The 22,917-nt window shown below is 51.5% G+C and overlaps 1 protein-coding gene across 1 annotated transcript in view; it reads right to left on the reverse strand.

The window, feature by feature from the left end:
- Ulk4 (unc-51 like kinase 4) overlaps positions 1 to 22,917 on the reverse strand; it is a 267,099-nt gene that overhangs the window by 172,096 nt on the left and 72,086 nt on the right. Inside the window, 8 exon segments of the mRNA XM_040739628.1 lie at positions 1,092 to 1,236; positions 1,428 to 1,479; positions 6,925 to 7,019; positions 7,098 to 7,149; positions 13,626 to 13,682; positions 13,830 to 13,951; positions 17,387 to 17,480; positions 17,482 to 17,521. Of these exon segments, the coding sequence (XP_040595562.1) occupies positions 1,092 to 1,236; positions 1,428 to 1,479; positions 6,925 to 7,019; positions 7,098 to 7,149; positions 13,626 to 13,682; positions 13,830 to 13,951; positions 17,387 to 17,480; positions 17,482 to 17,521 (657 nt within the window).

A 22,917-nucleotide genomic window follows, 5' to 3' on the forward strand; every position in this document is an offset into this window, starting at 1 on the left:
ACAAAGAGGCCGGCCTGTCACTGCCCTGCACCTGACTGGAAGAGCTAAGCCCCTTCCCATCATGCACTTTACTCAGCCCATCAGGCAGGGACTGACACCACCTGAAATGTTAGACTCCGACCTCATGTTTTAGAGTGGATCTCGCTCTGCCTAAGGCGTTTCAAGGTCTCAGCACTGGCAACGTCACAACACGGTTCACCTGTCTCTTCTGTGGCAATTGTCTTCCATGCCACAGCCAGGGAACTGTCGAGTAGACAGAGGGGCACCTCGGGCAAGGCCGCCCATTCTGGAACACCTACTCATCTGACTGAGACCACACCCCACCCTGAGGAGGGAAGAGATGCAAAACACACACCCTTACATCTAACCCTGTAGAATGATCTACGGGAGAGGTGCCACCCCTCCTCACACCTGCGAGCGGGTGCGGTCTGCGCGCCTACAATGTCAGCACTCTGCTGAAGGTATCAACTCAAGGCCTGCCTGGGAGACACAGCAAGTTCTGGGAAAGCCTGGGCTACGGAGAGAAAGAGAGACCCTCTGGAAACAAACAAACCATGTTCGGTGTGAGCTATCTGAGGGCTGTCTGCGCCACAGGACTCCATTCAGAGTTCGCCAGGGCCTCCCGACGGCTCCTGAAGATCTGCTGCTGTGACCGAGCTGTGTGAGTCACGCAGCCACAGGAGGGAAGAACACGCCACCCCCCCCCACGTTCATATCGTTCTCCCAGGCTTCTGACTCCCCTCCGGAGAGTGTCTGGGCAAAGGGAAGGCTGGCCTCCATCACCCTTATTTCTGAGGTGTGCCAGAAGTCTCAATTCCATGTTCTGGGGTCATAACCACCACGCCACCCGCCCCCAGCTAGAAGCACCTTTCAGTCTGTGTGAGAGTACTGCACCCAGCAAACGACGCCCCACAGAGGCTGAGACGCTTCTGGGTCCTCCACAGTGGGACAGTCACAGCCTGTGCCTAGACCTCTCGAGCTCGAGACCAGGAGCGTGTGTGCCAAGACACGGGGACATCAAGACCTGACCCCATCGCTGGGGCCAGCTGGACACCAGCGGCCCCCATGTGAGTGGGCAGCAGGGTGCTTACTGGGGGAGCAGCTCGTCCCGGAGGAGCGCCAGGAGGCTGCTGTCGGAATCACAGCTGGCCTCGTCGTCACCGTCCTGCAGCTCCTGGCTCACCAGCAGGGTTGTGGTCTCGGACAGCAGCCGCAAGCTGAAGAGCCTCCACTCCACTGGGAAAAGAATGCCGAGAACGTGAGTCCACAGGCAGAGTAAGGGCAGAGCACGTGCTCACCGGGGCCTTCAGGGCTTCCGAGGCAGGAGGGAGGGAGGGTGGTGAGGACCAGGTCACCCCAGGTCCCCAGCAGCACCCAGTTACCTCCGAGAAACAAAACCAGATTCCCAGTGCCACAGACTCACTCACCATTCTGGCTTTGAACCAAGGAGACCAAGGGTGGCAGAATGTAATCGATGACCTGGAAGAAAGGACAAGAAAGAGGAGGCTGCGGCTCAGAGCTCTGAACAGGAAATGGCTATTGGACACCAGCCCCGGTCTGTCTGTCCACCAGCAGAGTCGCTGTCGGGGGCACGGGGTGGGGGCGGGGGGAGCGGGAGCCAAAGGCGACTTGGGTGGGAGAGGGTGCAGTCCCTCACGGTGGGCCCGGTCACATGACCCACGGTCAGGAGGCAGAGAGATGAACGCTGGTGCTCAGGCTGCTTTCTCCCTTTCACCGGGGAGGACACTGCCTGAGGAATGTGCTGCCCACCTGTGGGTCCTCCTACCTTAGCCAGCCTCATCTAGATATTCCAGAAGCATCTGGATACATCCAGAGGCCCGCCTGCAGCCATTCTGGGTCCTGCCAAGCATCACGATCCCCCTTAAACTAATCAAGAAGCAAGGACCATGGCTGGAGGTTTGTCTGCAGGGCTGGGACGTGAGGGTGGGCGGCTGTGTAAAACACATTCAAACAAACCGCCGAGGAGGAGGAGGAAGGCCAAGAACTAGACAGCAGATACGAAGAGCGCACTCTCTCCAAAGCAGAGAGGCCTCCACAGCAGCGGGCAGACACACAATCACTCAGCCCCAGGGACGTCAGACACATGGGATTTAAGAGAGATAACACTTTAACCCAGCTAACTTAAACCCAAACAAAACAGACTCAGGGCCTGCAAGTCTTCACAAAGACAGGAGGCAGAAACTACAAACACTTGAGAACTTGACACAGGAAGTCAGAAAGCCGTCCCACGCCACCACCCATACTCTGAAGACTCAAGAGTTTCACTCCTCTGTGACCTGATTACGCAAGAGAAACAGAAATCTCCCTACTGTACTTAGTGGGGGGAAATCACTTCACCCAAGAATGCAGATGGCTTAACAGCCCACACTACTAAGGAGGGCGGCATGCAACCCTGCCGTGTATTCAAACACTTCCAGAATCTAATTCTACCATCTTTTGTTTTAATCAACGTGGCTTTTCTTCCCTGTCCCCAGGCAATTGCAACAGTGTCCACAGTTACAAACTCTGTCTTCAGAAGTGAGAAAACCCCTGCAGAGAAACCTGCATCAGGTCAGAATTAAATATGTAAATGGGAAGACTATGCCCTTCAATTCTACTGCATGGATTTCTTTGTCAGAAGGCTACTCAGTAGATGCAGGGGTGTTGAAGAGACGCCTCAGCAGTTGCAAGCGCACACTGCTCTTGCAGACGACTGAAATTCTGTTCCAAGCACCATGTTGAACGACTCCGCAGCTACCTGTAATCCAGCTCTAGGGGGGATCTAGCACCCTCTTCTGGCCTCTGTGGGCACTGCACTCATGTGTGCATACCCTGCAAAGATGCATGTGCACAGAAAAAAAATAATTACATGAGCAAGGTGTCCACTCAGCTATTCACACTAAAGGACTGAGAGAGTAGAAAAGCAATCTGATCTATTTTATTAATATCTTATTTCATAACCTGTGGTTTTCAAAACAGGACATTGTCTTACAGATCCAAAAAGGAAAAGGAGTCCATCTCTCTTTTGGCAGAATATGCACCTTACTATATAATGAATGACCCTAGCAAAAAGGAAAACATGAAAATATAATTTAAAATATTATGTAATTATAGTCTTCAGGACACAGGGCCAAGAAATGTTTTTGGTTCCTGGAGTTGTTACAAGATGTTCAACACGCAATCTTGCAGACATTTCTCAAGCATCATTGTGTCTACTTTGAAGACAACACTGGTTGAGCGAGGTGTGCAGCTGGCTGTCCTAACATGAACGCGTGACTCCTGTGCCTGCCGACACCGTCAGCTACATTGTTTAAACAAACACAAAGTAAATTATATAGACCAGCCGGCAGTCTCACACCACTACTCTCAAAGCGTGGTGGTTACTCAGAGCTAAACTCTGATCGTCTGTAGCACAAGCACACACATAAGGGAAGAAAGGGCGGTGAGCTCGGGTTTCTGGGAAGGGTGGGTATGTGTGACGCCGTGGCTTCACTCTGGTTCTCAGAAATAGACAGTCACTCGGTTTCAGACCAGAGGTCCTTAGAGCCTGTGACAACCCGACTGTGACGACCCCGCCATGGGATGATCTGGCCACTTGACGTCTCTTCTGTCTTTGGTTTCTTGCAGATGGAAGTACCAAGTGTACTCATTTGACAATGCCCAAGACAGAATCAAAGCTGTCATCTAGAGGTACCATCTAGAAGATACCAGACAAGTTGGAAATCTAAATTCAGAAGGCAGGCTGGCCTTTCCCCATGACCACGTAGCTCATGCCCCCCCCCCGACCTCCTCTCCAGTAGCTGGAGGAGTGCTGAGGGAGTCAGACAGCGGTGCAGGGTGCTGAGCTCAGCCAGGGCTCAGTGTGCGTGGCGGCATGGGCCCAGCACCAGTGAAAACGTGTTATCAATTGATGTTTCAGTATGAATGGTTTTCCATAAAACTGCATGCACAATAGCTTGCATACTTAAAGCAACACTCTGAAAATGAAATTCTGGAAAGCATCAATGTCCAGTGCCAGTAAAACCACTCTGCGGGGTTGACTGGACTTCCGGCACTGTCCCACACAGGGATATGAGGGTAGGGCACCCAATAGTACTTCTACTCCAGCAAACACTTTGGGAAAGAGCCGATTTCACCAGTGTGGGGGTCCAACAAAGGATCATTGAGATAAAGAAATCTCCAAAAGGTGACATCCAGAGCTGAGTGGTTCAAATGCTAACCGATCACCCACCCTGGGTGTTTCTCTGGCCACAGCATCCCTTACCTTATGTAACTTGCCTTTCCTTGGGCAGAGAATAAAACCAACTCACACACAGAATTCCATACCTCCATGATTACATATAAGAAACAACCCCAAATGTCCATGACATCATTCCTCACTGCTCTCTTCCACCCCATTCCTCTCAACCCTGTCAGTCAACTCCCCGGCAAGGTCACCCTGGCCAAGTGAGCCTGACCTTAGGACGGCTATTCAGGCTTACTTTCTTGAACGTCTCTCCCAGGGAGAGAAGGACAAGCCAAGCACGGCCACATGCACCCGCACCCTCTGTCTCTAGCAGACACTTCCCGTCCTGATTAACACTTGACTTCCCTTGCACACTCAGGTTAAGAAATGCATTCTTAGCTGGGCAGTGGTGGTGCACGCCTTTAATCCCGCACATGGGAGGTAGAGGCAGGTGGATCTCTGAGAGTTTGAGGCCAACCTGGTCTACAAGAGCAAGTTTCAGGACAGCCAGAACTACACAGACAAACCCCGCCTCAAACCGCCCCCCCAGAAAAAAAGAAGAAATGCACTCTTATACAATCAGACACAAATCAGCAGACTGCCTAGGGCTGTCACACCCTGAGGGTCCCCTATCCACACTGTGTCCTGCAAACCTTGGCCCTGCTCTGTTTTTCTTAGCACACACACGCACGCACACGCACACACGAACGCACACCAACCCCCTACAAGCCCAGGCTGGATCAGAGCAGAGGAAAACAAGCATGCTCAACTCACTGCACTCCCCAGCCTTCCTTTAAAGAGCTGGTTCACAAAAAAAAAAAACTTTACTACAGATAAAAGGAACTTCAAACTGTCTCAAGTTAAGGAGGCCAGAGAGGAGAGGTAAGAGAGAAGTTTAGAGAGCCCCTAGTTACACTTAACCCTTGCCTAGAGTCTCATCAGTGTCAGTCAGGAAGGGCACCTCATCCCACTGGGGTGCGAACTTCTGGACTGCACATGTGAGGATGGGGGGGGCATTCCCTGTGGCTACCTGATGCTGCTTTGGGCTAGCTCACCCTCACTGTCTCCTCTTTTATACAGACCAGGACACAGACAGAATGGCTCTTCCCCACCCCCGACAGTTGCCACAACCAAGACGATCCCTACAGACACACCCATAGGGCAACCTGATCTACACAGTGCCCCGTTGGCAATCAAGTTCTAAGTGACCCCTCCTGAGCTAAAGGGCCCAGACACCCCAGAGACGCTCCTAGGCTGGCTCTGGGCTCAGCAAGAGTTAAACACAGCTAGCTGCCTCCCTGTGAGCAGGTATCGACCAGGAACCTTGTAGGGGTATGTGCCGAAATCTAAAACAATCACACAGGCTCCCTGGGGTACAGGTCTTTTTCCTCATGCATTCCAGTCATGCCCAAGGAGAGATAATTAGAAGATTTCCCATGAGCTGCGGCATTAGAGAACATTTTTTATGAAGTGGTAAGTTGTGAGGATGCCTTTTCTGTCACAATTGAGGCTGCAGTGGCAATAATTAACACACTTGTGTTTCATGATTAGAAAACACACTAATTGAATTTCTATTTGAATGCAATACAGATACTTATAAACACTGGATCTGAACAAATTAGCCATGAGGTTGTTGCTCATTAAGCAACAGGATCCATGAGTGACATCTCAATCACAGCCGTGAACGGCTCCTTCCTGTTACGTCAGAGGTGTGCACGGGAGCGTGCGCCAACTGTCTCCCTGAAAACTGTGCTGAGATACAGAAAACCCAAGTTCTAACATTACTAGAGCCTGAAAAGATAGCGGGAGAGCTTTGAGGCCCACTTCCCGACGGAGGTGACGACTGCGACTGTGGCGCTCACCCACAACCCAACACAGGATGCCCGGGATCGCTGGCTCCTCCCAGCCCAGCACTGAGTGAGCCGCCTGGTATGTGGGTCTGTGCCAAGGATGGATCTGACTCTAGAACAGGACACCAGCCTTGGGCACACATGGCTCCCAGGACACAGAGAAGCCTGTGGCTTGACAGGGTCCCGATGAGGACAGCAGGTTCCTGGCAGAGGCCAACACGAGGCATCTGAGGAGGGAGGGAGGTGTGCACACAGAAGACTTTGAGAGGAAGGACAAGTACGGCGCCAACAAGACAGTCCTGTCACAGACACGAGATGACTGAGCCAGGAGTACAGTGTGACCGACACCAGAGAGAACGGTCATCTTCTGATGCTGGCATTGGCCGCTGTGAACCAGATGTAAACAACACATCACCAAGCGGAGCCCATCTGCAGGGATCAGGAAACTGTAACAGCAGCGTAGAGTGGAGAGGAAAAACAGGCAAGATGTCTACAAGACGCCTTCGTACTACAGAAGGGAACAACCCAGTCAGTGGCTGCTCGGACAGGACCTGAAGCACACGAGGAGCCAGGACAGCCGGAAATACGGGCGCTACCGAGTCGGCACATCCCCAGTGCCTGCAAAACCTCCCCACAGCTGTCTGCTCCTGGCCCCGAGGAGAAGGGTCTGGGAGGTCAAGGGAACACTCAGAGAAACCTACCCCTTCCCAACCAACAAAATTGGAACCCGCCTTCCAGGGCTCCCCCTGTTATTTTGAACGGTTGCTCCGTGGCACGGACACCTGCCAACCGGGCACACGTGTACACAGGATTATCAATAAATGACTGAGGGCTTTCCTAGAAACTGACCGTAGAGCGGTAGTCGGCCAGCAGAACGGGGTACTGTATCACTGCCTCAAATGCCGACAAGGTGATCTTGATGAACTCCTCCGAGGCCGCCATCCCTAGGATCACAGAGATCGTTAGTGCAGGAGTCCACCCGTGCCCTTCGCGACTCACAAGCACCAAACGTGTCCGCTCACCTATGGCTCCGTCTATGTTCGTTTCTCCCAAGTCCACGGACTTAATGTGACTCTGAAAGAGAAGAAGCGTTCCACAGATGGGGTTTCAAAACAACCCTGATAGGAAACTTAGGTAGGTAACATTTTGCCCGAAACCACATCTGAGTCTTAAACTCAGGGGAAAAAATTAAATATACAAACATGAAACATTGCTATCTGTTTAAAATGTGCTTACATAAACACTATACATACTATATACATACATTTTTCATATATCTGGAAAGGTAGCTCAATGGTTAAGAGTTCAATTCCTAGCCCCCAAGGATGGCAACTGAAAGTCCAGTTCCAGATCTGACCCCTTCGTCTGGACTCCACATGTACCTGCACTCACATGTGCACAACACACACACACACACACACATACACATGCACACAACACACATACATATACATACATATACACACAAAACACATACATACACATACATGTGCACACACCCCACACACATAGATACATACACATACATGTGCACATACCCCACATACATAGATACATACACATACATGTGCACACACCCCACATACATAGATACATACACATACATATGCACACACATAGATATATACATACATGTGCATAAACACTACACATACAGATACATACATGTGTATACCACACACACACACAGATACATACATGAGTATATACCACACACACACAGATACACATGCATACTTAATTTAATAAGAAACATTCTAATTTTTAAAGATTAATTTTATGTGTATGCATGCTTTACTCATAAATATATGATCATGGAAAAATCCCAGGAGAAAATCCCTGTCCAGGCAGCTGGGCTCCCCAGGCCTCTTCCTCCTCCTCCTCCTCCTCCTCCTCCTCCTCTCTTTTGCCTCAGTGGGAAGGAGGAGAAATTGAAAGGTGAAGGTGTTTGTTATAAACAAAACCCAAGAATCCAGGAAATCAAAGTTCTCCAAAAAGCAAAAATTCAAAACCTCAGCTCTCTTCAGATCACCCACAAGGGAGGATGTTTAAAGTTCATCATAAAGGGTAGAACAGAATCTTTTTATAATAACTTGGTTGAAATAGATTCACAAATTTCCAGCCAGGCTTTGGTGACACACGCCTCTAATCCCAGCACTCGGGAGGCAGAGGCAGGCGGATCTCTGTGAGTTCAAGACCAGCCTGGTCTACAAGAGCGAGTTCCAGGACAGCCTCCAAAGCCACAGAGAAACCCTGTCTCCAAACAAACAAACAAAAGATTCACAAATTTCCAAAATGAGACAAAATTTCTAAAATGATTAATTTGATGCCAAACTAAAAATTCCGAAAGAAATGTCTTCTTTTTTAAGAGGAGAGGCGGAGGAGAGATGGTTGTGCAGGTAAAGGAGCTTGCCACCAAGCCAGACACCGAGTTCACTCCCAGGGACAGAAGGACAGAATGGACTCCTGCAAGCTATCTGCACAGGCACTGCGGTGCATGCACACAAACGCCCAAACGTGTAAAAATTCTTCTATAAGACAGAGAATGGGCAAGCGTGTGCAGTGCAACCCCACATCTAGACATGGTCCACTAGAGTGATACCCCAAAATAAGTTTCTCAACATCGTGATTCCTTTAACATCTTTGACTTAAAAAAATAAATCAACTACCTGTGATGCCCATGGCAAGCATGGGCTGTGTGTGTGTGTGTGTGTGTGTGTGTGTGTGTGTGTGTGTGTGTGTGTGTGTGTGTGTGTGTGTGTGTGTGCGCGCGCAGGCGCGCGCTGATCCTTTCCAGGCGACTATCTGAAGACGCCACGGGAAGGCTGGCCACCTGACAGCAGCTGTCACAGCAGACACCCAGAAAACCAGGTCCTGGGACAGCCCTGAGGAGACAGGCTGGAGCCACCACTCACTACCCCATACATTCTCGGATTTAACACTAATTTTTCTCTTCTTTTGAGTCAACAATAGTTATCTGATGGTGAAATAACCCTCCAACATGGAGTCAAAATAAATTCTTCCTTAGGCCGCTTGGTCAGGGCCACAGCCACCAGGAAAGTGAGAGGCAGTGACACAGAGTCAGCAGGTGACCACGCCCAGGACCCGGGTGGCCACAGAGAGCATGGACAGCAAAACGGGATCTCCACACGGGACAGAGAACGCAGAGACCCCAGGGTCAGGCCACCAGCTGGGAGAGCAAGGGCAGGGAGCAGCCCTGTCAGGGCTGCAGAGATGGTTCAGGGGGTTAAAACGGGCTTTGCACCAGGCCAAGGGCAGCCCTGCCCACCTCAGCGTGTACAGTCAGTACGGAGACAGAAAAACTCCTCACAAGAACATCAGCAAATCAGCATTCCCGTGTCAGGAGGCTGTGCACAGGTGTGGGAAGTCCTGTCTGTCAGTCACTGCGCTCGTACGAGCCGGCGAGGTCAGGCCTTGAGCACAGGCAAGGCCCGGTCGCGGGCTCTTCACACAAGAACCTTGGGAAAGGACACACAGTGCACAGTGGGTCAACATCCTTCAGGATCCGCCCACTTGTTTCTCTGTCATCCCTTCTTCCTGTGCTCTGGCCCAGTTCAACGGGGTCCCCACAGCCTCCCCAGCTCTGGCTGCGAGCCTTAGAGAGGCAGCTGGTGTGGGGACGGGCTGCCTTCCCAGCACGGTGGGAGGCAGCCATCAGCAGTTGGCTAACCCCCCTCTCGTGGAACCTGTGAAAGCCCAAGATAGTGTAAAAGCCCCTGCTACTGTGGCCAGACAGCAGTCTCCTTAAGACCCAAATGTCACTTATTTGGGGGAGATGTTTACACAGTTAATTTCTATACTCATGCACCATATGTAATTATCTAGCATGCTCTACCGTAAAAGGGCAGCAACCACAGACCAAAGCAACCACTCCATCAGCGCCCGGCTTAGCCAGCCACTGGGCTTGCTGGGTTTACTTACAGAGCAGGGCTGCGGGTGACAAGGAGCAGCTCACCTGCCAGCACGGACGAGCTGTTCCCACAGGTCGAGTCTGCCCACCACCATTCATTCTCCTTCCATCTCTAGACACTCCAGAGCAGTGGTTCTCGGCCTTCCGAATGCTGATGGCCAACCATAAAATTCTTTTCACTGCTACTTCATAACTAATTTTGCGAGTGTTGGGAGGGTCACTCAACCCCCAGGTTGGGAGCCATGGCTCTAGAGCCGCATCAGACCATACGACCACGACGTGCAAATGACGTAGAAGTGCGTACAGCCGGGAGGGGGCTAGTGCCCTCCCCTCCTGTGAGGGAATTGTCACAGCTGCTCTAATGAGGGTGGTAAGGTTCCTTCCACACCACAGGCAAACCGTGACCTGGTGTCAGCCACTACCACACGCACAGGGCCACGCCCTCCAGGTCCCCTCTTTTAAGAGCCCTTGCAATGAGTGAAGACACCAAAGCCCGGGTCTCCCTCCCACCCACTTTACCCAAAGGCAACGAGTTCCCAAAGGCATATGCTGTTCCTGAGTACCGCTGGAACTGAGCATCTCGGGGTAGGGCAGTTTTTAAAAGCTAAGCAATAAGCCTGCCGTGATGGAGACGACCTGGGCATACTTGGAAAACACTAAAAAGAATATTGATCTCCAGATGGACCGGGCACAGCTTTTCTTCACTGCGCTGGGATAGGAAGACAGCTCCGTAGGACAAGAGATTGCTGAGCAAGCTTGAGCATCTGCCCGAGTTCAGTGTGCACCCACGCCAAAGCCGGGACCACAGCGGCAGTACGCACCTGTAGCCCACAGCAAGGCTGTCCTAGTTTGCTCTCTGTTGCTGTATAAACACCACAACCAGACACATTTGGGAGGGAAGGGCTTGTTTAGCTTACAATGCACGGTCCATCACTGAGGGAGCTTGAGGCAGACGATGGAGGAGCCCCGCTTACTGGCTCGCTTCCTCTCTTGCTGGGCTCCCTCACTTATCCAACAGCACGCTTGCCCAGGGATGGCACCGCCCACAGTGGGCGGGGCCTATCTACATCCTTAGCAATTGAGAAAATGCCTCACAGACACACCCTCAGGTCAGTCTGTTCCAGGCAATTTGTCAGCTGAGATTCCCTCTCCCCAAGAGCGGCTGGGTCACATCAGGCTGACCCCCGGAGCTGACTATGAAAGACCAGAAGGCTGAGGCAGGAAACTAGAAGCCCACTGACAGCCAGCGAATTCTGGGTTCCACAACAGTCCCAGCCTCAAAGGATGGCGTGCAGAAGACATGGTGACAGACACCACGGCCAACTTCCAGGCTCCGGTGTCACATCAACAGCCCACGATAAGCGGACACAAACTGCGCAGGTAATTGAACCGGGGTGTGGATTAGACAGGAACCTACTGCTTTCCCGTGTCACACCAAAGCCACCAACCCTGAGTGCAGAAGGGCACAGCAGGTACAGTGAGGAAAGTCACCAAGGTACCCAGGACCGGCCATGATGCAGACTCGGAAAGTGGCCCCACTAAGCACCACCTCATCCCTTCATGCGCACGCATGTATGTGTGTGTATTCATGCGTGTATGTGTGCGTGCATGTGCGCACGTGCGTGTGTGCATGTGTTTGCATGCATGTGTGCCCACACGTGTGATTGTGTGTAGGTGCCAGTGTGTGTATATGTGCGCTTTGTGTGTGCTCACACACACACACGTGCACTTAGATAACTTGCAGGAGGAGTCAGGCCTCTCTTTCCACCTGGGGCTCAGATCCTTAAGCTTGCCTACGAGCACCTCTAACCACTGAGCCATCTCAACAGCCTCAAAACGCAATGCTTGCCGTTTCCTTTCAACTCCCTCCTGAGAACGACAGACAGAAATGTGGAGGCTCTCACCATAATGAACCAGGCGAGCTGTTTTCAGTTCTCCACAAACACCTGTATGGAGGCAACCCTACGGAAGACCAACAAACAGCAGACCCGTTCCTGGAGAAGTGAGGAGCCTTCCCCAGCGGGGTCTCCGGCCTTGTCTCTGAGCCCATGCGGTGCCATTCCTGAAAGTCCACACAGAGGCCTCCCCAGTGAGGACAACGCAAGGCTGGTGAAATGTAAAGTGTAAAGCAAGCTGCTCACTGCGGGCAAAAACCTGGAAAGTGGCAGGAGGAGGGGGATAGGGCAGGAAGTGCAGGCGAGTGGAGAGCACGCAGAACACAGGCCACGTCTGTCTACTCGACACTGAGACGCACTCCACGGCAGGCTACAGTGGCCAAGACTGTTCCAGACCTGGGCGCGAATGTTGTTACATAACACGTTCTTGCTAAGAGACAAAGTAAAGTACAGACGGTGACAGATGATCAGTGCAAGGGTTACAAATGCAGGAAAAAGCACAGCCCGCTGCAGGAATGTTCTGGTTCAGAGTTCACAGCATGAGGATAAAGTCAAAACTGAGCCCAAAGAGTCCCTCATGACCACCCTGATATTGACCTCAGACAACAATAAAACTGAAATGCACTGTGCTCTGCCCGTGTGGCTCTGTCACACTTCCCAAGCTCGTGGGCTTCCTGTGGACATCAAGGTCAGGCTCCAGGTGGTGAGCGACATGACTAAGCTTGCCATGCTTGTCTGGCCTCAGCGTACCCACAACACACACTCAGTGCACACTCAGCACAGCACACCTTCAGCACACCCACGGTACACACACAGCACACACACAGCACACACACAGCACACACCCAGCACACACTCAGGACACCCACAACACACACTCAGCACACCCACAACACAACCTCAGGACACCCACAACACACACTCAGCACACACTCAGCACACACACAGCACACACACAGCACACACTCAGTGCACACTCAGCACAGCACACCTTCAGCACACCCACAGTACACACCCAGCACACACACAGCACACACAGCATACACTCAGCACACACCCAGCACACACTCAGGACACCCACAACACACACTCAGCACACCCACAGCACACACTCAGTGCACCCACAGCACACCCTCAGAACACCCACAACACACTCACAGCACACCCACAGCACACACTCAGCACACCCATAGCACACTCACAGCACACACTCAGCACACTCACAGCACACCCTGTCACCCCTGGACCACAGCATCATGGAGAAGCCTTGTGTGTGCAGAAGGGATGAGAAGCAGCACCCTCCCTTGGTGTCCGTGTCTTCTCACGTTGTCAAAGTCAAGTAAAGGAGGGAACCAATGGAGTTTAACTTCGCAAAGCATCGTCACAGACAGCCATGCGTGTGACTGGACCGAGAGATCGGGAGTTTAACGGCAGCACCCCAGCCCCCACTCTCACCATGTCCTTTCAAATCCTTAACTTGATGCCTACCGAGTATGGGGGGCTTTTTCCCCCCACCCTATTTGGGGCTGCCTCTGAACAAAATACATTATCAGGAGAGAATGTATTTTCCCCAAATGTCAAATTTTATTACGGTGAACAGATAAAAATATAAAAGGTCACTTTCCTACAAACAAATGCCATTTAGACTTTTAATTCCTTCCTTCTCACAGCCCATCCCGCAGCCAGCTGCAATGGCGGCACTGTTAGCCAGATGTGCTACTCACCAGAATAGTCCCATAGCTGAACAGGAACTCTTCAGTCACCACTAGAGGCCGGAACACCTGTGGGACGAGAGTTCCCTGGATTAGATCCCGACAGCCATGAGTTAACTCAGTCAAAGACAAGCAGAGAGAATTCTCAGCAGGGGCGGCCCCGCTCCGGGGCAGGGGCAGGGCCCACGCATGTTGCGTCTTCCCCTGACAGGGTACCTGAGACATGACCAGGTGGAGCACCACAGGCATCATGGGTAGACACATCTTCAGTTGCTTCCCCTGGACCGTTGACGGATGCTTTCGTCCAGACACGTTGGCCAGGGCATTGAGAATGTCGCCTGTGGAGCACATCAGGGAGGGTTGAGGCCACAGAGGGACGGGAGCCTCCGGCCATGGCTCCACTCCAACCCAGCAGGTGAGGTAATCCACCTCAACCTAAGGTGGTGGGTAGCCACTGAGTTTTCATTCACACTTTCTCTTGAGACAGGGTCTCACGTAGCTAAGGCTGGCCCCCAACTCGATATGTAGCTGAGGGTCAGCCTCCTGCCTCCACCGCCCAGGTAAGGCTGTGGCTTTGGTGTGTGCCACCATGTCTGATTCTATACAGTGCTAGGAACCAAACCCAGGGCTTCATGCATCCTAGGCAAGAACTCTACCAACTGAGCCACATCCCCAGGAATCCACACTCTGGGGATAGAATGTGGCAATCTGCATAGGCACTATCAACTGACCTCTAACCTAGAAATGAAAGAGAATTTATCAATAGTTATGAAACAGTAGTGACCTTAGAATCGTATTTGTATTGTCCAGATTGACTGTTATTGCTTACTGCTTTAGAAAACTAATTTAAAATTCCAAGTAAACAGATTGAAAAGGAAATCAGAAAGAAAGACAAATGTGGTGGGGAAAAGAGGAAGCAGTATTTCTTTTTCAAGACAGGCTTTCTCTGTAGCCTTAGCTGTCCTGGAATTTTCTCTGTAGGCCAGGCTGGCCTTGAACTTATAGAAATCTGCCTGCCTTTGACTCCCAGGAGCTGGGATTAAATGTGTGCCCCGCCACTTCCAAGGATGGAGAAAAGAGATCAATGTTCAAAACTTTTAAATTTTATTTTATTTGTGTGTGCATATGCCTGTCTGTCAATCTTAGGGTTTCTATTGCTATGAAGAGACACCATGACCAAGTCAATTCTTATAAAGGAAAAACTTGTAATTGGGCTGGCTTACATTTTTGGAGGTTTAGTGCATTATTATTATGATGCAGCACAGCGGCGTGCAGGCAGACGTGATGCTGGAGATGGAGCTGAGAGTCCTACCGCTTGACTCACAGGCAACAAGAAGTGGTCTGAGACACTGGGTGGTATCTTGAGCATATATGAAACCTCAAAGCTACCTCCACAACTTCCTTCAACAAGGCCACACCTCCTAATAGTACCACTCCCTTTGGGAGCATTTCAAACTACTAGTGTATGAGTGTGTGTGTATGTGTGTGTGTGTGCATGCGTGCATGTGTGCACGCAAGTACCCAGGAGAGGGCATTGGATCCCCTGGAGCTGGAGTTATAAATGGTTGTGAGCCACCGTGTGGTTGCTGGGAATTGAGCCTAGGACCTCTGGAATAGCAGCCAGTGCCTGTGACTGCTGAGCCGTCTCTCCAGCCCCAATTTCCAACATTTTTGCTGACTCACTGTGAGGTGCTCTCTTCTCAGTCACTAGGTGGAAAATGTTTCCTAACTGGCTGTAAGAGTTACTGGCAGTTATGATGACCTCATCATTCCTCTCACATCTGTAGCTCCACATCTTCACGAAAGACGGCTTGAATCAAATTCAGTGTGCTCAAGACTTCTGGGTTAGAGCCACACCTGCTGGGAGCGCAGAGGAAAGGAGCCAGAGCAGCCCCAAGCCCGCCTCACTGCACTTTAATTTCCAAAAATGACAAGCAAGGCCTTTCCCTAGGTGCAGCTCGCAACCCTGCAGGTTGTCCCTCGTGTCCTCACACTAAAGATAGTTCTTCAAGCAACCCACACCATCCAGATCTGTGACAGCAAACTTCAACATTCAAATTAGGAGCTTAAGCCTGGATGTGGTGCTGGACATCTGAAATCTTAGCACCTGGAGGACGGAGGCACAGGGTCAGGGGTTCAAAGCCAGGCTCTGCTACTACATAGTGGGTTCAATTCCAACCCAAACTTTGTCTCAACAAAAATGAAACAAAAAACCAACAGCAACAAGAAACGAAAAATGGGTCTGGTGGCACACACCTCTAATCCCAACACTCAAGAGAGGCAGAGGCAGAGTCCCGGGCCAGCCTGGGCTACATAACGAGACCATGTCTCAAACAACAACAACAACAACAAATCCAAACAATAAAACAAAATATGCATTTTTAAAATTATTTTAATAACAAATGTATTTATGGCTCTAATTTCAAAGAATATTATTTCAAATTGCTTTTCAGCCTTTCGGCTTGGATCAAGTGCATATATGGGCAGGGAGAAATCTTGAGAAAATTAATTCAAACTGACCATATGAGATCCAGTATTAAGTTATTGTTGTTGGGCATGGTTTTTGTTTTGGGGATTTTAGTTTTTTCTATTTTGAGACCTAGAAGGGTCTCAGACTTGCTGTGTGGCTAAGGGTAACCTTGAACTTTTGATCTCCTGCCTTTACCTCCTGAATGCTGGGTTACAGGACGGCACCACCACACTTGACTACGCAATGCTGGTGATGGACCCAAGGCTCCACGCATGCCAGCCAAGAGCTGGCTGAACCATATTCTTGTTTCCACTCTGTTTATTTTCTTGACTTGCCACTGTAGTGGTTTGAATAAAAATGTCCCCCATAGGCCCATAGGGAGTGGCACTATCAGGAGGTATGGCCTTGTTGAAGGAAGGGTGTCACTGGGGGTGGGCTCTGAGCTCTCAGATGCTCAAGCCAGGCCCAGTGTGGCAGTCTCTTCCTGCTGCCTGCCAATGCGGATGTAGAACTCTCTGCTACCTCTCCAGCACCACGTCTGCTTGCATCCCACTAAGCTTCCTGTCATGATGATAATGGCGCCAATGAAATGCTTTCTGTAGAAGAGATGCTGTGCTCATGGTGTCTCTTCACGGCCATAGAAACCCTAACTAAGAATATTATCTACCTCAGGTAACACACAAGTGTAACACATCTCAATCCTATAAAACAGACTAGGAAACCTAAGTCTTGAAGCCAGTGTTCCAGAGAAATGTCTCCACACTGCACTGCAACAGGAGAGACAGGGAGACTCAGAGGTTGTGACAGCGGGCACAAGGCCTGTGCAAGCCCCAGCCAGACAAAAATCCCAGCACAGACGACAAGGAAACTGATGCGCTGCCACCATTTGATGGCTGCTGGAGTGAGAGAGTCAGATAAGGGTTTGTTTTGTTTTATTGAAATACTCCCGTGGGCTGACCACACCTCAGAACCCCAGTCCCAAGACTGGCTGGGCAATGCCAGCTGGGCTTGATTAGGAAAGAAGGAAAAGGAGGAGGAGGCAGACCAAAAGAAGACAAAGAAGACTGACAAAGACGACGACGAGGAGGAGAGGAAGTCAAAGGGTAGGGAGGGATGGGGAGGGGAGGGGAGGAGGGGGAGGGGGTGAGCATGTTCAAAACATACACACATGTGAAATTCCCACGCAACCAATTTTTAAACTAATTTTAAAACAGAAGAGAACAAGAATGAAGAAGAGGGGATGTCAGAGCCTCCCGCAGGAAGGTAACCGGCTATGGGCCCCGAGAAGGTGTCCGTCGTTTACCTAGGATCCGCGGTGGCTCCTGTACCATGTGCTGGATGAGGAGATCCAGGCACCTGGCCAGGTACTCGCTCCCGGCCTGCAGCTCCTTGCCCGGGGGAGGTCTTCCTGCTGTCTCTCTCGATGTACATCACCAGCCTGCGAAGAGCACCGGGCAAAGGTCACTGCTCATGACGAGACACACAGTGTCTGTCTGAGACACCAGGGAGACAGGGGTTTCCAGAGGTGCGGTCCTGGCCGTGCTGCCTGGCCATGCCTAGTCAGCCACGCTTCACAAGTTCAGACATTTATGCAGAAGCAAGGCTGCATTAAAGGTCTCTGCCCACGTGGTACACAACACCCTGATTTCATTTGCCTTTGCCCAATGCAAAGACACATTCCCCAAGTGACAGATGGGTTCTCGGTGTCCCAGGATCAAGGGAGAACCACAGGTACCAGCCCTTTTGTTGGTCATTGATATTAAAACTTGATTGGAAGTCCCGGTCTTTCAAATGAAGTCTAGTTCTTTTGGGAAAGGTGGACAGCAATAGTTTTGTTTGCACATCTCTCTGTCCATTAGTTTAAGATGTCTGCTGTGTGCTGGGCATTGGTGGCTCACGCCTTTAATCCCAGCACTTGGGAGGCAGAGGTAGGCGGATCTCTGTGAGTTCGAGGCCAGCCTGGTCTACAAGAGCTAGTTCCAGGACAGCCTCCAAAACAATAGAGAAACCCTGTCTCGAAAAACCAAAAAAAAAAAAAAAAAAAAAGATGTCTGCTGTGCGTGAGTTTGTATGTGTGCGTGTGTGCGTGAGTTTGTGTGTGTGTGTGAAGAGACGCGCATGTGAAGGACCTATTAAGTTGTGTTTGTTTTTCTCCTGGATTCTCTGGCCTGTTGGGTTAGAAGCTCAATGGGGAAATACTCATGTCACAAGTGCCGTCCCTAACCTACAGCTTGATTTGGATTGTTTTGTTTGATTTTAACTTTGAATCTAACAGAAACCCTAACTAAGTTAATATGTATCAGTGTTTCCTTTAGGCTGGCCCCTGTGGGTCCTGTCTGCAGAGTTGGGAACCGAGGCCACAGTTGTCACCCTTTCACAAGCTAATGTACTACAGGCCCACCTGGTCTTGCATGGCATAACTTAGGGACAGGTATCTGTTTCCTCACTGACATTTACATAAGGCGGCGCCAGACTTTTCCCGTGGCCCCCACCCTCGGCTCCACATTCTCTTTCTATCCCTCTGACTCTGAATTCCGGTCCCGGAGGACTCCAGTCTCTACTGAGCGTGGTCTCCACACACGCACGCACTACAGAGTACGCTGTGCAGCGGGTGTCAGCCTTCTCCAGGCGACATCGACGCCTGCCTCTGGAATGCACAGAGAACATCGGGGCCACTTCTACCCAAACTGGGATAAAGACTTGGATAACTCCAAAGTGAGTTTTCCTCCCTGTCCTGGAAAGTCCCCTAAATCAATAGCTAACCCAGATGTAGAGACAGGTTAAAGGGGGTGCTTAGCTTTACGTAGTCAGAGAATCAAAAGAAGAAAACTGTTTCCCAAATCCACAGCGTACAAAAGTACATTCTTACATGTCTTTAAGGGTTCAAATTATCTCTAAAATCTAAATTATTCGCCACAAAATTGAATGATGTTCTGTCTAACCACTCAAGTCTAAAGTATCTTTCCTTAAGTTGAGATTTAGTCACGTTTTGAAGCCCAGCTACAGAGTATGCCCATAAGAAAACAGCCTTCTGTTTGCTGAGATCCAGACCCAACCAAATGTGACCCTCGGAGGACACCATCCAGTGAGCGGGACTGCAAACCACAGCTGGCTGCACCCTGCCTTTCAGCTGAGCTGACTAAAGTTGCAGGTGCATCCCGCCAGGGAGCACCGGGCGAGAGCTCAGCAGGCGGTCAGAGACCAGGGAACACCGGGCGAGAGCTCAGCAGGTGGTTAGAGATAGAGACCAGGGAGCACCGGGCGAGAGCTCAGCAGGTGGTTAGAGATAGAGACCAGGGAGCACCGGGCGAGAGCTCAGCAGGTGGTGAGAGATAGAGACCAGGGAGCACCGGGCGAGAGCTCAGCAGGCAGTTAGAGATAGAGACCAGGGAGCACCGGGAGCTCAGCAGGTGGTCAGAGACGCAAGCTTGAGACTGGGGGCAGGAGGCTCTAGTGAAGAGAGCCGGGGAGACAGCCCAGTGGGCAAAGCGCGCTGTGGAAGCAAGACGGCCAGGTTCAGAGCCCACCGAGGCCACGCGGGCACAGCACTCAGAGAAGGAACGCCACAGGCCCCGGAGCTGGGGTTACAGGCGCTGTGAGCCGCCGTGTGGGTGCTGAGAACTGAACCCAGGTCCTCTGTGGGAGAACCCAGAGCTTCACAACTATGGTTTTTAGGGGAGAGGAAATTTTCCAGGTTATACAAAAGCAGGCTAAGTATTTGCTTCTCTGCTTTCTTTTCTCTTCCAAGCTGTTCATGGTTTCTTTGGGGAATAGAATTCCTTAATCCATCTGGAATTAACTTTTATATAAGCATAGAAAATAAATTTTCCCACACAGTTAACCAATTATCCCGTGTAAATATTTCTTTAAGAAAACCTTTCTTTTAAGATCAAAGCAGGTGGGGGAGGGGGAGAACGCCTCTAGGAAGCCTGATCCCTCAGGAGGAGGCTCTCACCACACCTAGCTCACGGCATGCCTCTCCATGAACTCCCAAGTACCGATCATTCCCAGAGATGCTGAAGGCGCATTTCATCACCTGTCACGCTCCATCTGAGTACAGAGTCATTTGAAGAAATGGGTGGACATTTGGGGGCTGTCACATCAATTCTGCCGGGTGTGATGGCTCAGTTCCATGGGAGATGGATGGAGAGCTGACATCACAAAAAAACGTGCTGGGATACAGGCCGTCACGAGACGGTGGTGGCGGCGGTGACAGGAGACAGAACAAACATCCACCGAGCACCACAAAGGCCATGGCAGGCAGGGGTGGGAAGCACCCATCAGCGGCAGGCGGACAGACAGACAGCAGGATGACCGCTGGGGCTCAGGAGCAGACAGACAGACAGACAGCAGCACCAACAATGGGGCTCAGGGGCAGACAGACAGACAGCAGCACCAACGATGGGGCTCAGGGGCAAACAGACAGACAGACAGACAGCAGGATGACTGCTGGGGCTCAGCAGGGGCGGCAGGGACCAGGAAAGGGGCGACACTGCTCTGTACAAACAGAGCCATGAGCCACTGGGGTCCCCCCTTCACACTCAAACCTAAAGACACATGAGTGGAGGTGCGTGACCCCTCTGCCCCCACCCCACTCACCCCTGCCTTGCCCCCCCCCTCAGATAATCAATTTGGTATCATCCTTCGGAGTTTTATACAGATACAGGAAAGGGTTTTTACAGGACACATGAAAATAGACGTGTTCTGTCACTGAGGGTTGTTCTTTCCCCAAAACATGCTCACAACTAACACAAAACCGGCCCTTCTCTTCCTTCCTTACCGACACCTCGAGAGCAAGCCAGGTCAATCACTGACTACTCCCCGGATCCCATGCCATCAGTACCGGCTGTAACGAGACCGACTGGACACCCTGGGGCATGGAAACCCAACCGTTTACGTTCACAGTGGCCGGATATCAAATGTAAAACTGCCAAAACCAAAGTGGTGTGCATTTACTGTCAAAGACGTTTCCTGGCTCATTCCTGGAGGCTGCAGCAACTAGAACTTCCCCGGGCAATCTTCAAAAGTGACTTGTGACTCCCTCATCTGCTGAGATGGGGCAGTCTCAGTCTTCTGAGTTCTCTCTCACAACCAAGAACCACTGGACATCACAGTAATATAAATGTTAAACAATTAAAACAAGCCTAACGAGACTCCAAAGAGTAAGCAGGAGGTGGGCTGCCTGGGGAACCGCGTAGCATGAGTCTCCTGAGACCAGGAGACCAGGAAGGATGAAGGCAGAGGCCAGAGGAAGGGATGTGTCCAGGGAAGGGGGTGTCCAGGGGGAAGGGGTGTGTCCAGAGGAAGGGGTGTGTCCAGGGAAGGGGGTGTGTCCAGAGGAAGGGGTGTGGTAACAAGGGCAATGGAAGCAGCTTCAGTAATGAAGGAGAGCACTTCCACACCAACCCTGACCTGTCTTTGCCTGTGTGTGTGTGTGTGTGTGTGTGTGTGTGTGTGTGTGCGCGCGCGCGCACACACGTGTGTGTATGTATGCCCGTGTCTGTGTGTGCCTGTGTGTTTGTGTGCATGTGTTGGGTGTTGTTCCTCTGCAGCTGTCCACCTCAGTGCGTGAGACAAGGAGCCCCCGGGCTCTCTACAGGGGACAGTGGCTGGGGATCCAATCTCCAGGGACATGCTCTAACCCTCGCAGCACCGTCCCCAATTCCAGCCTTCTCCTCCGCTGCTTCCTTCCTGCTGGGTGAGCGAGCTGCCAGCCACCTTCCAACATTCAAAGCACAGCTGTGAGGTAACACACCCACCTGGCCACCATCTTCCTCTCTGCCTCAGTCACTGGTCTTTCTAACCCTGTCCACGTCAAGCAAGCACCAACAGAGAGGCTGCATCCAGAAGACGCCTGCACCAACGTCCTGAGTTAAACATCATCTGCCCCTGCCCCTGCCCCCGCCCAGAATCTCCAGAACCTGCTCCGTGTCTTCTGGGGGCTGTAAGCCGCACCCGAGTCTTTGCCGTTGGTTCACAGGGCCATCCCTGCAGGGGCCGTCTCTTTCCAGTTCTGCTGACATCCACAAAGCCTCTTGTGGAGTCACACTGACAGCTGGGGTTCTCCGGGCCCCTCGGTCACTTGTTCCGCTAGGGGCTGCATGGTGGTCCTGTTCTTTCTCCTCCAAGGTTTCCTACATGCACCAGGACGTCCTCCCGGCTCAGTGGCTGACCAAGTTCAGCAGCCAGGGCCAGGGGAGATCGTCTCTCCTTCAGGCCGCAGTCCACACCCTAGCGCTGCCCTGGGAGGGTTCACAGGGCAGCGTCCTCCACATGAGACCACCACGTCTTCCCGAGGTCACCATAACTGCCTAGAGCAGGGCAGCCCCTCACAGGAGGGGGTGGAGGACCCTAGTCCTAACCAAACTACCCCAGGGTTTCCATGATGTCGGTAATCCCACCTCTTGGGGAGACTGAGGCATGAAGATCACAACTTCAAGGCTAGCCTGAGCTACACAGTAAGCTCCAGGGCAGCCTGGGCTATGCAGGGAGCCCCTGGCTCCAAATGAAAAGGTACAGACTAGATTTTCAGGACTCTCTGGACTCCAGTGGAACAGGGCTGAGGAACTGAGAAATGTTGGTGAGAATGAGCCCCGCACAAACAGAACTTTGGGGGCGCCCAGGACAGCTCCTCCTTTGACAGGAAGGGTGGAGCAGAGAGCCCAGTGTGGCGGTTCACACCTGCCACCCCAGTGCTGGGGAGGCTAAGGCAGGAGGTCCAAGAGTTCAAGGCTAGCCTAGGCTACAAAACTAATCCCTTTCTAAAAGGAACAAACAAAATAGAAAATCTCAAAGTGACAGGCAGACACGAGCCCAGCTGTTCTGCAAATATTC

This window comes from Mesocricetus auratus, unplaced genomic scaffold (assembly GCF_017639785.1).
Source record: "Mesocricetus auratus isolate SY011 unplaced genomic scaffold, BCM_Maur_2.0 Super-Scaffold_100691, whole genome shotgun sequence".
NCBI classification, from domain to species: Eukaryota; Metazoa; Chordata; class Mammalia; order Rodentia; family Cricetidae; genus Mesocricetus; species Mesocricetus auratus.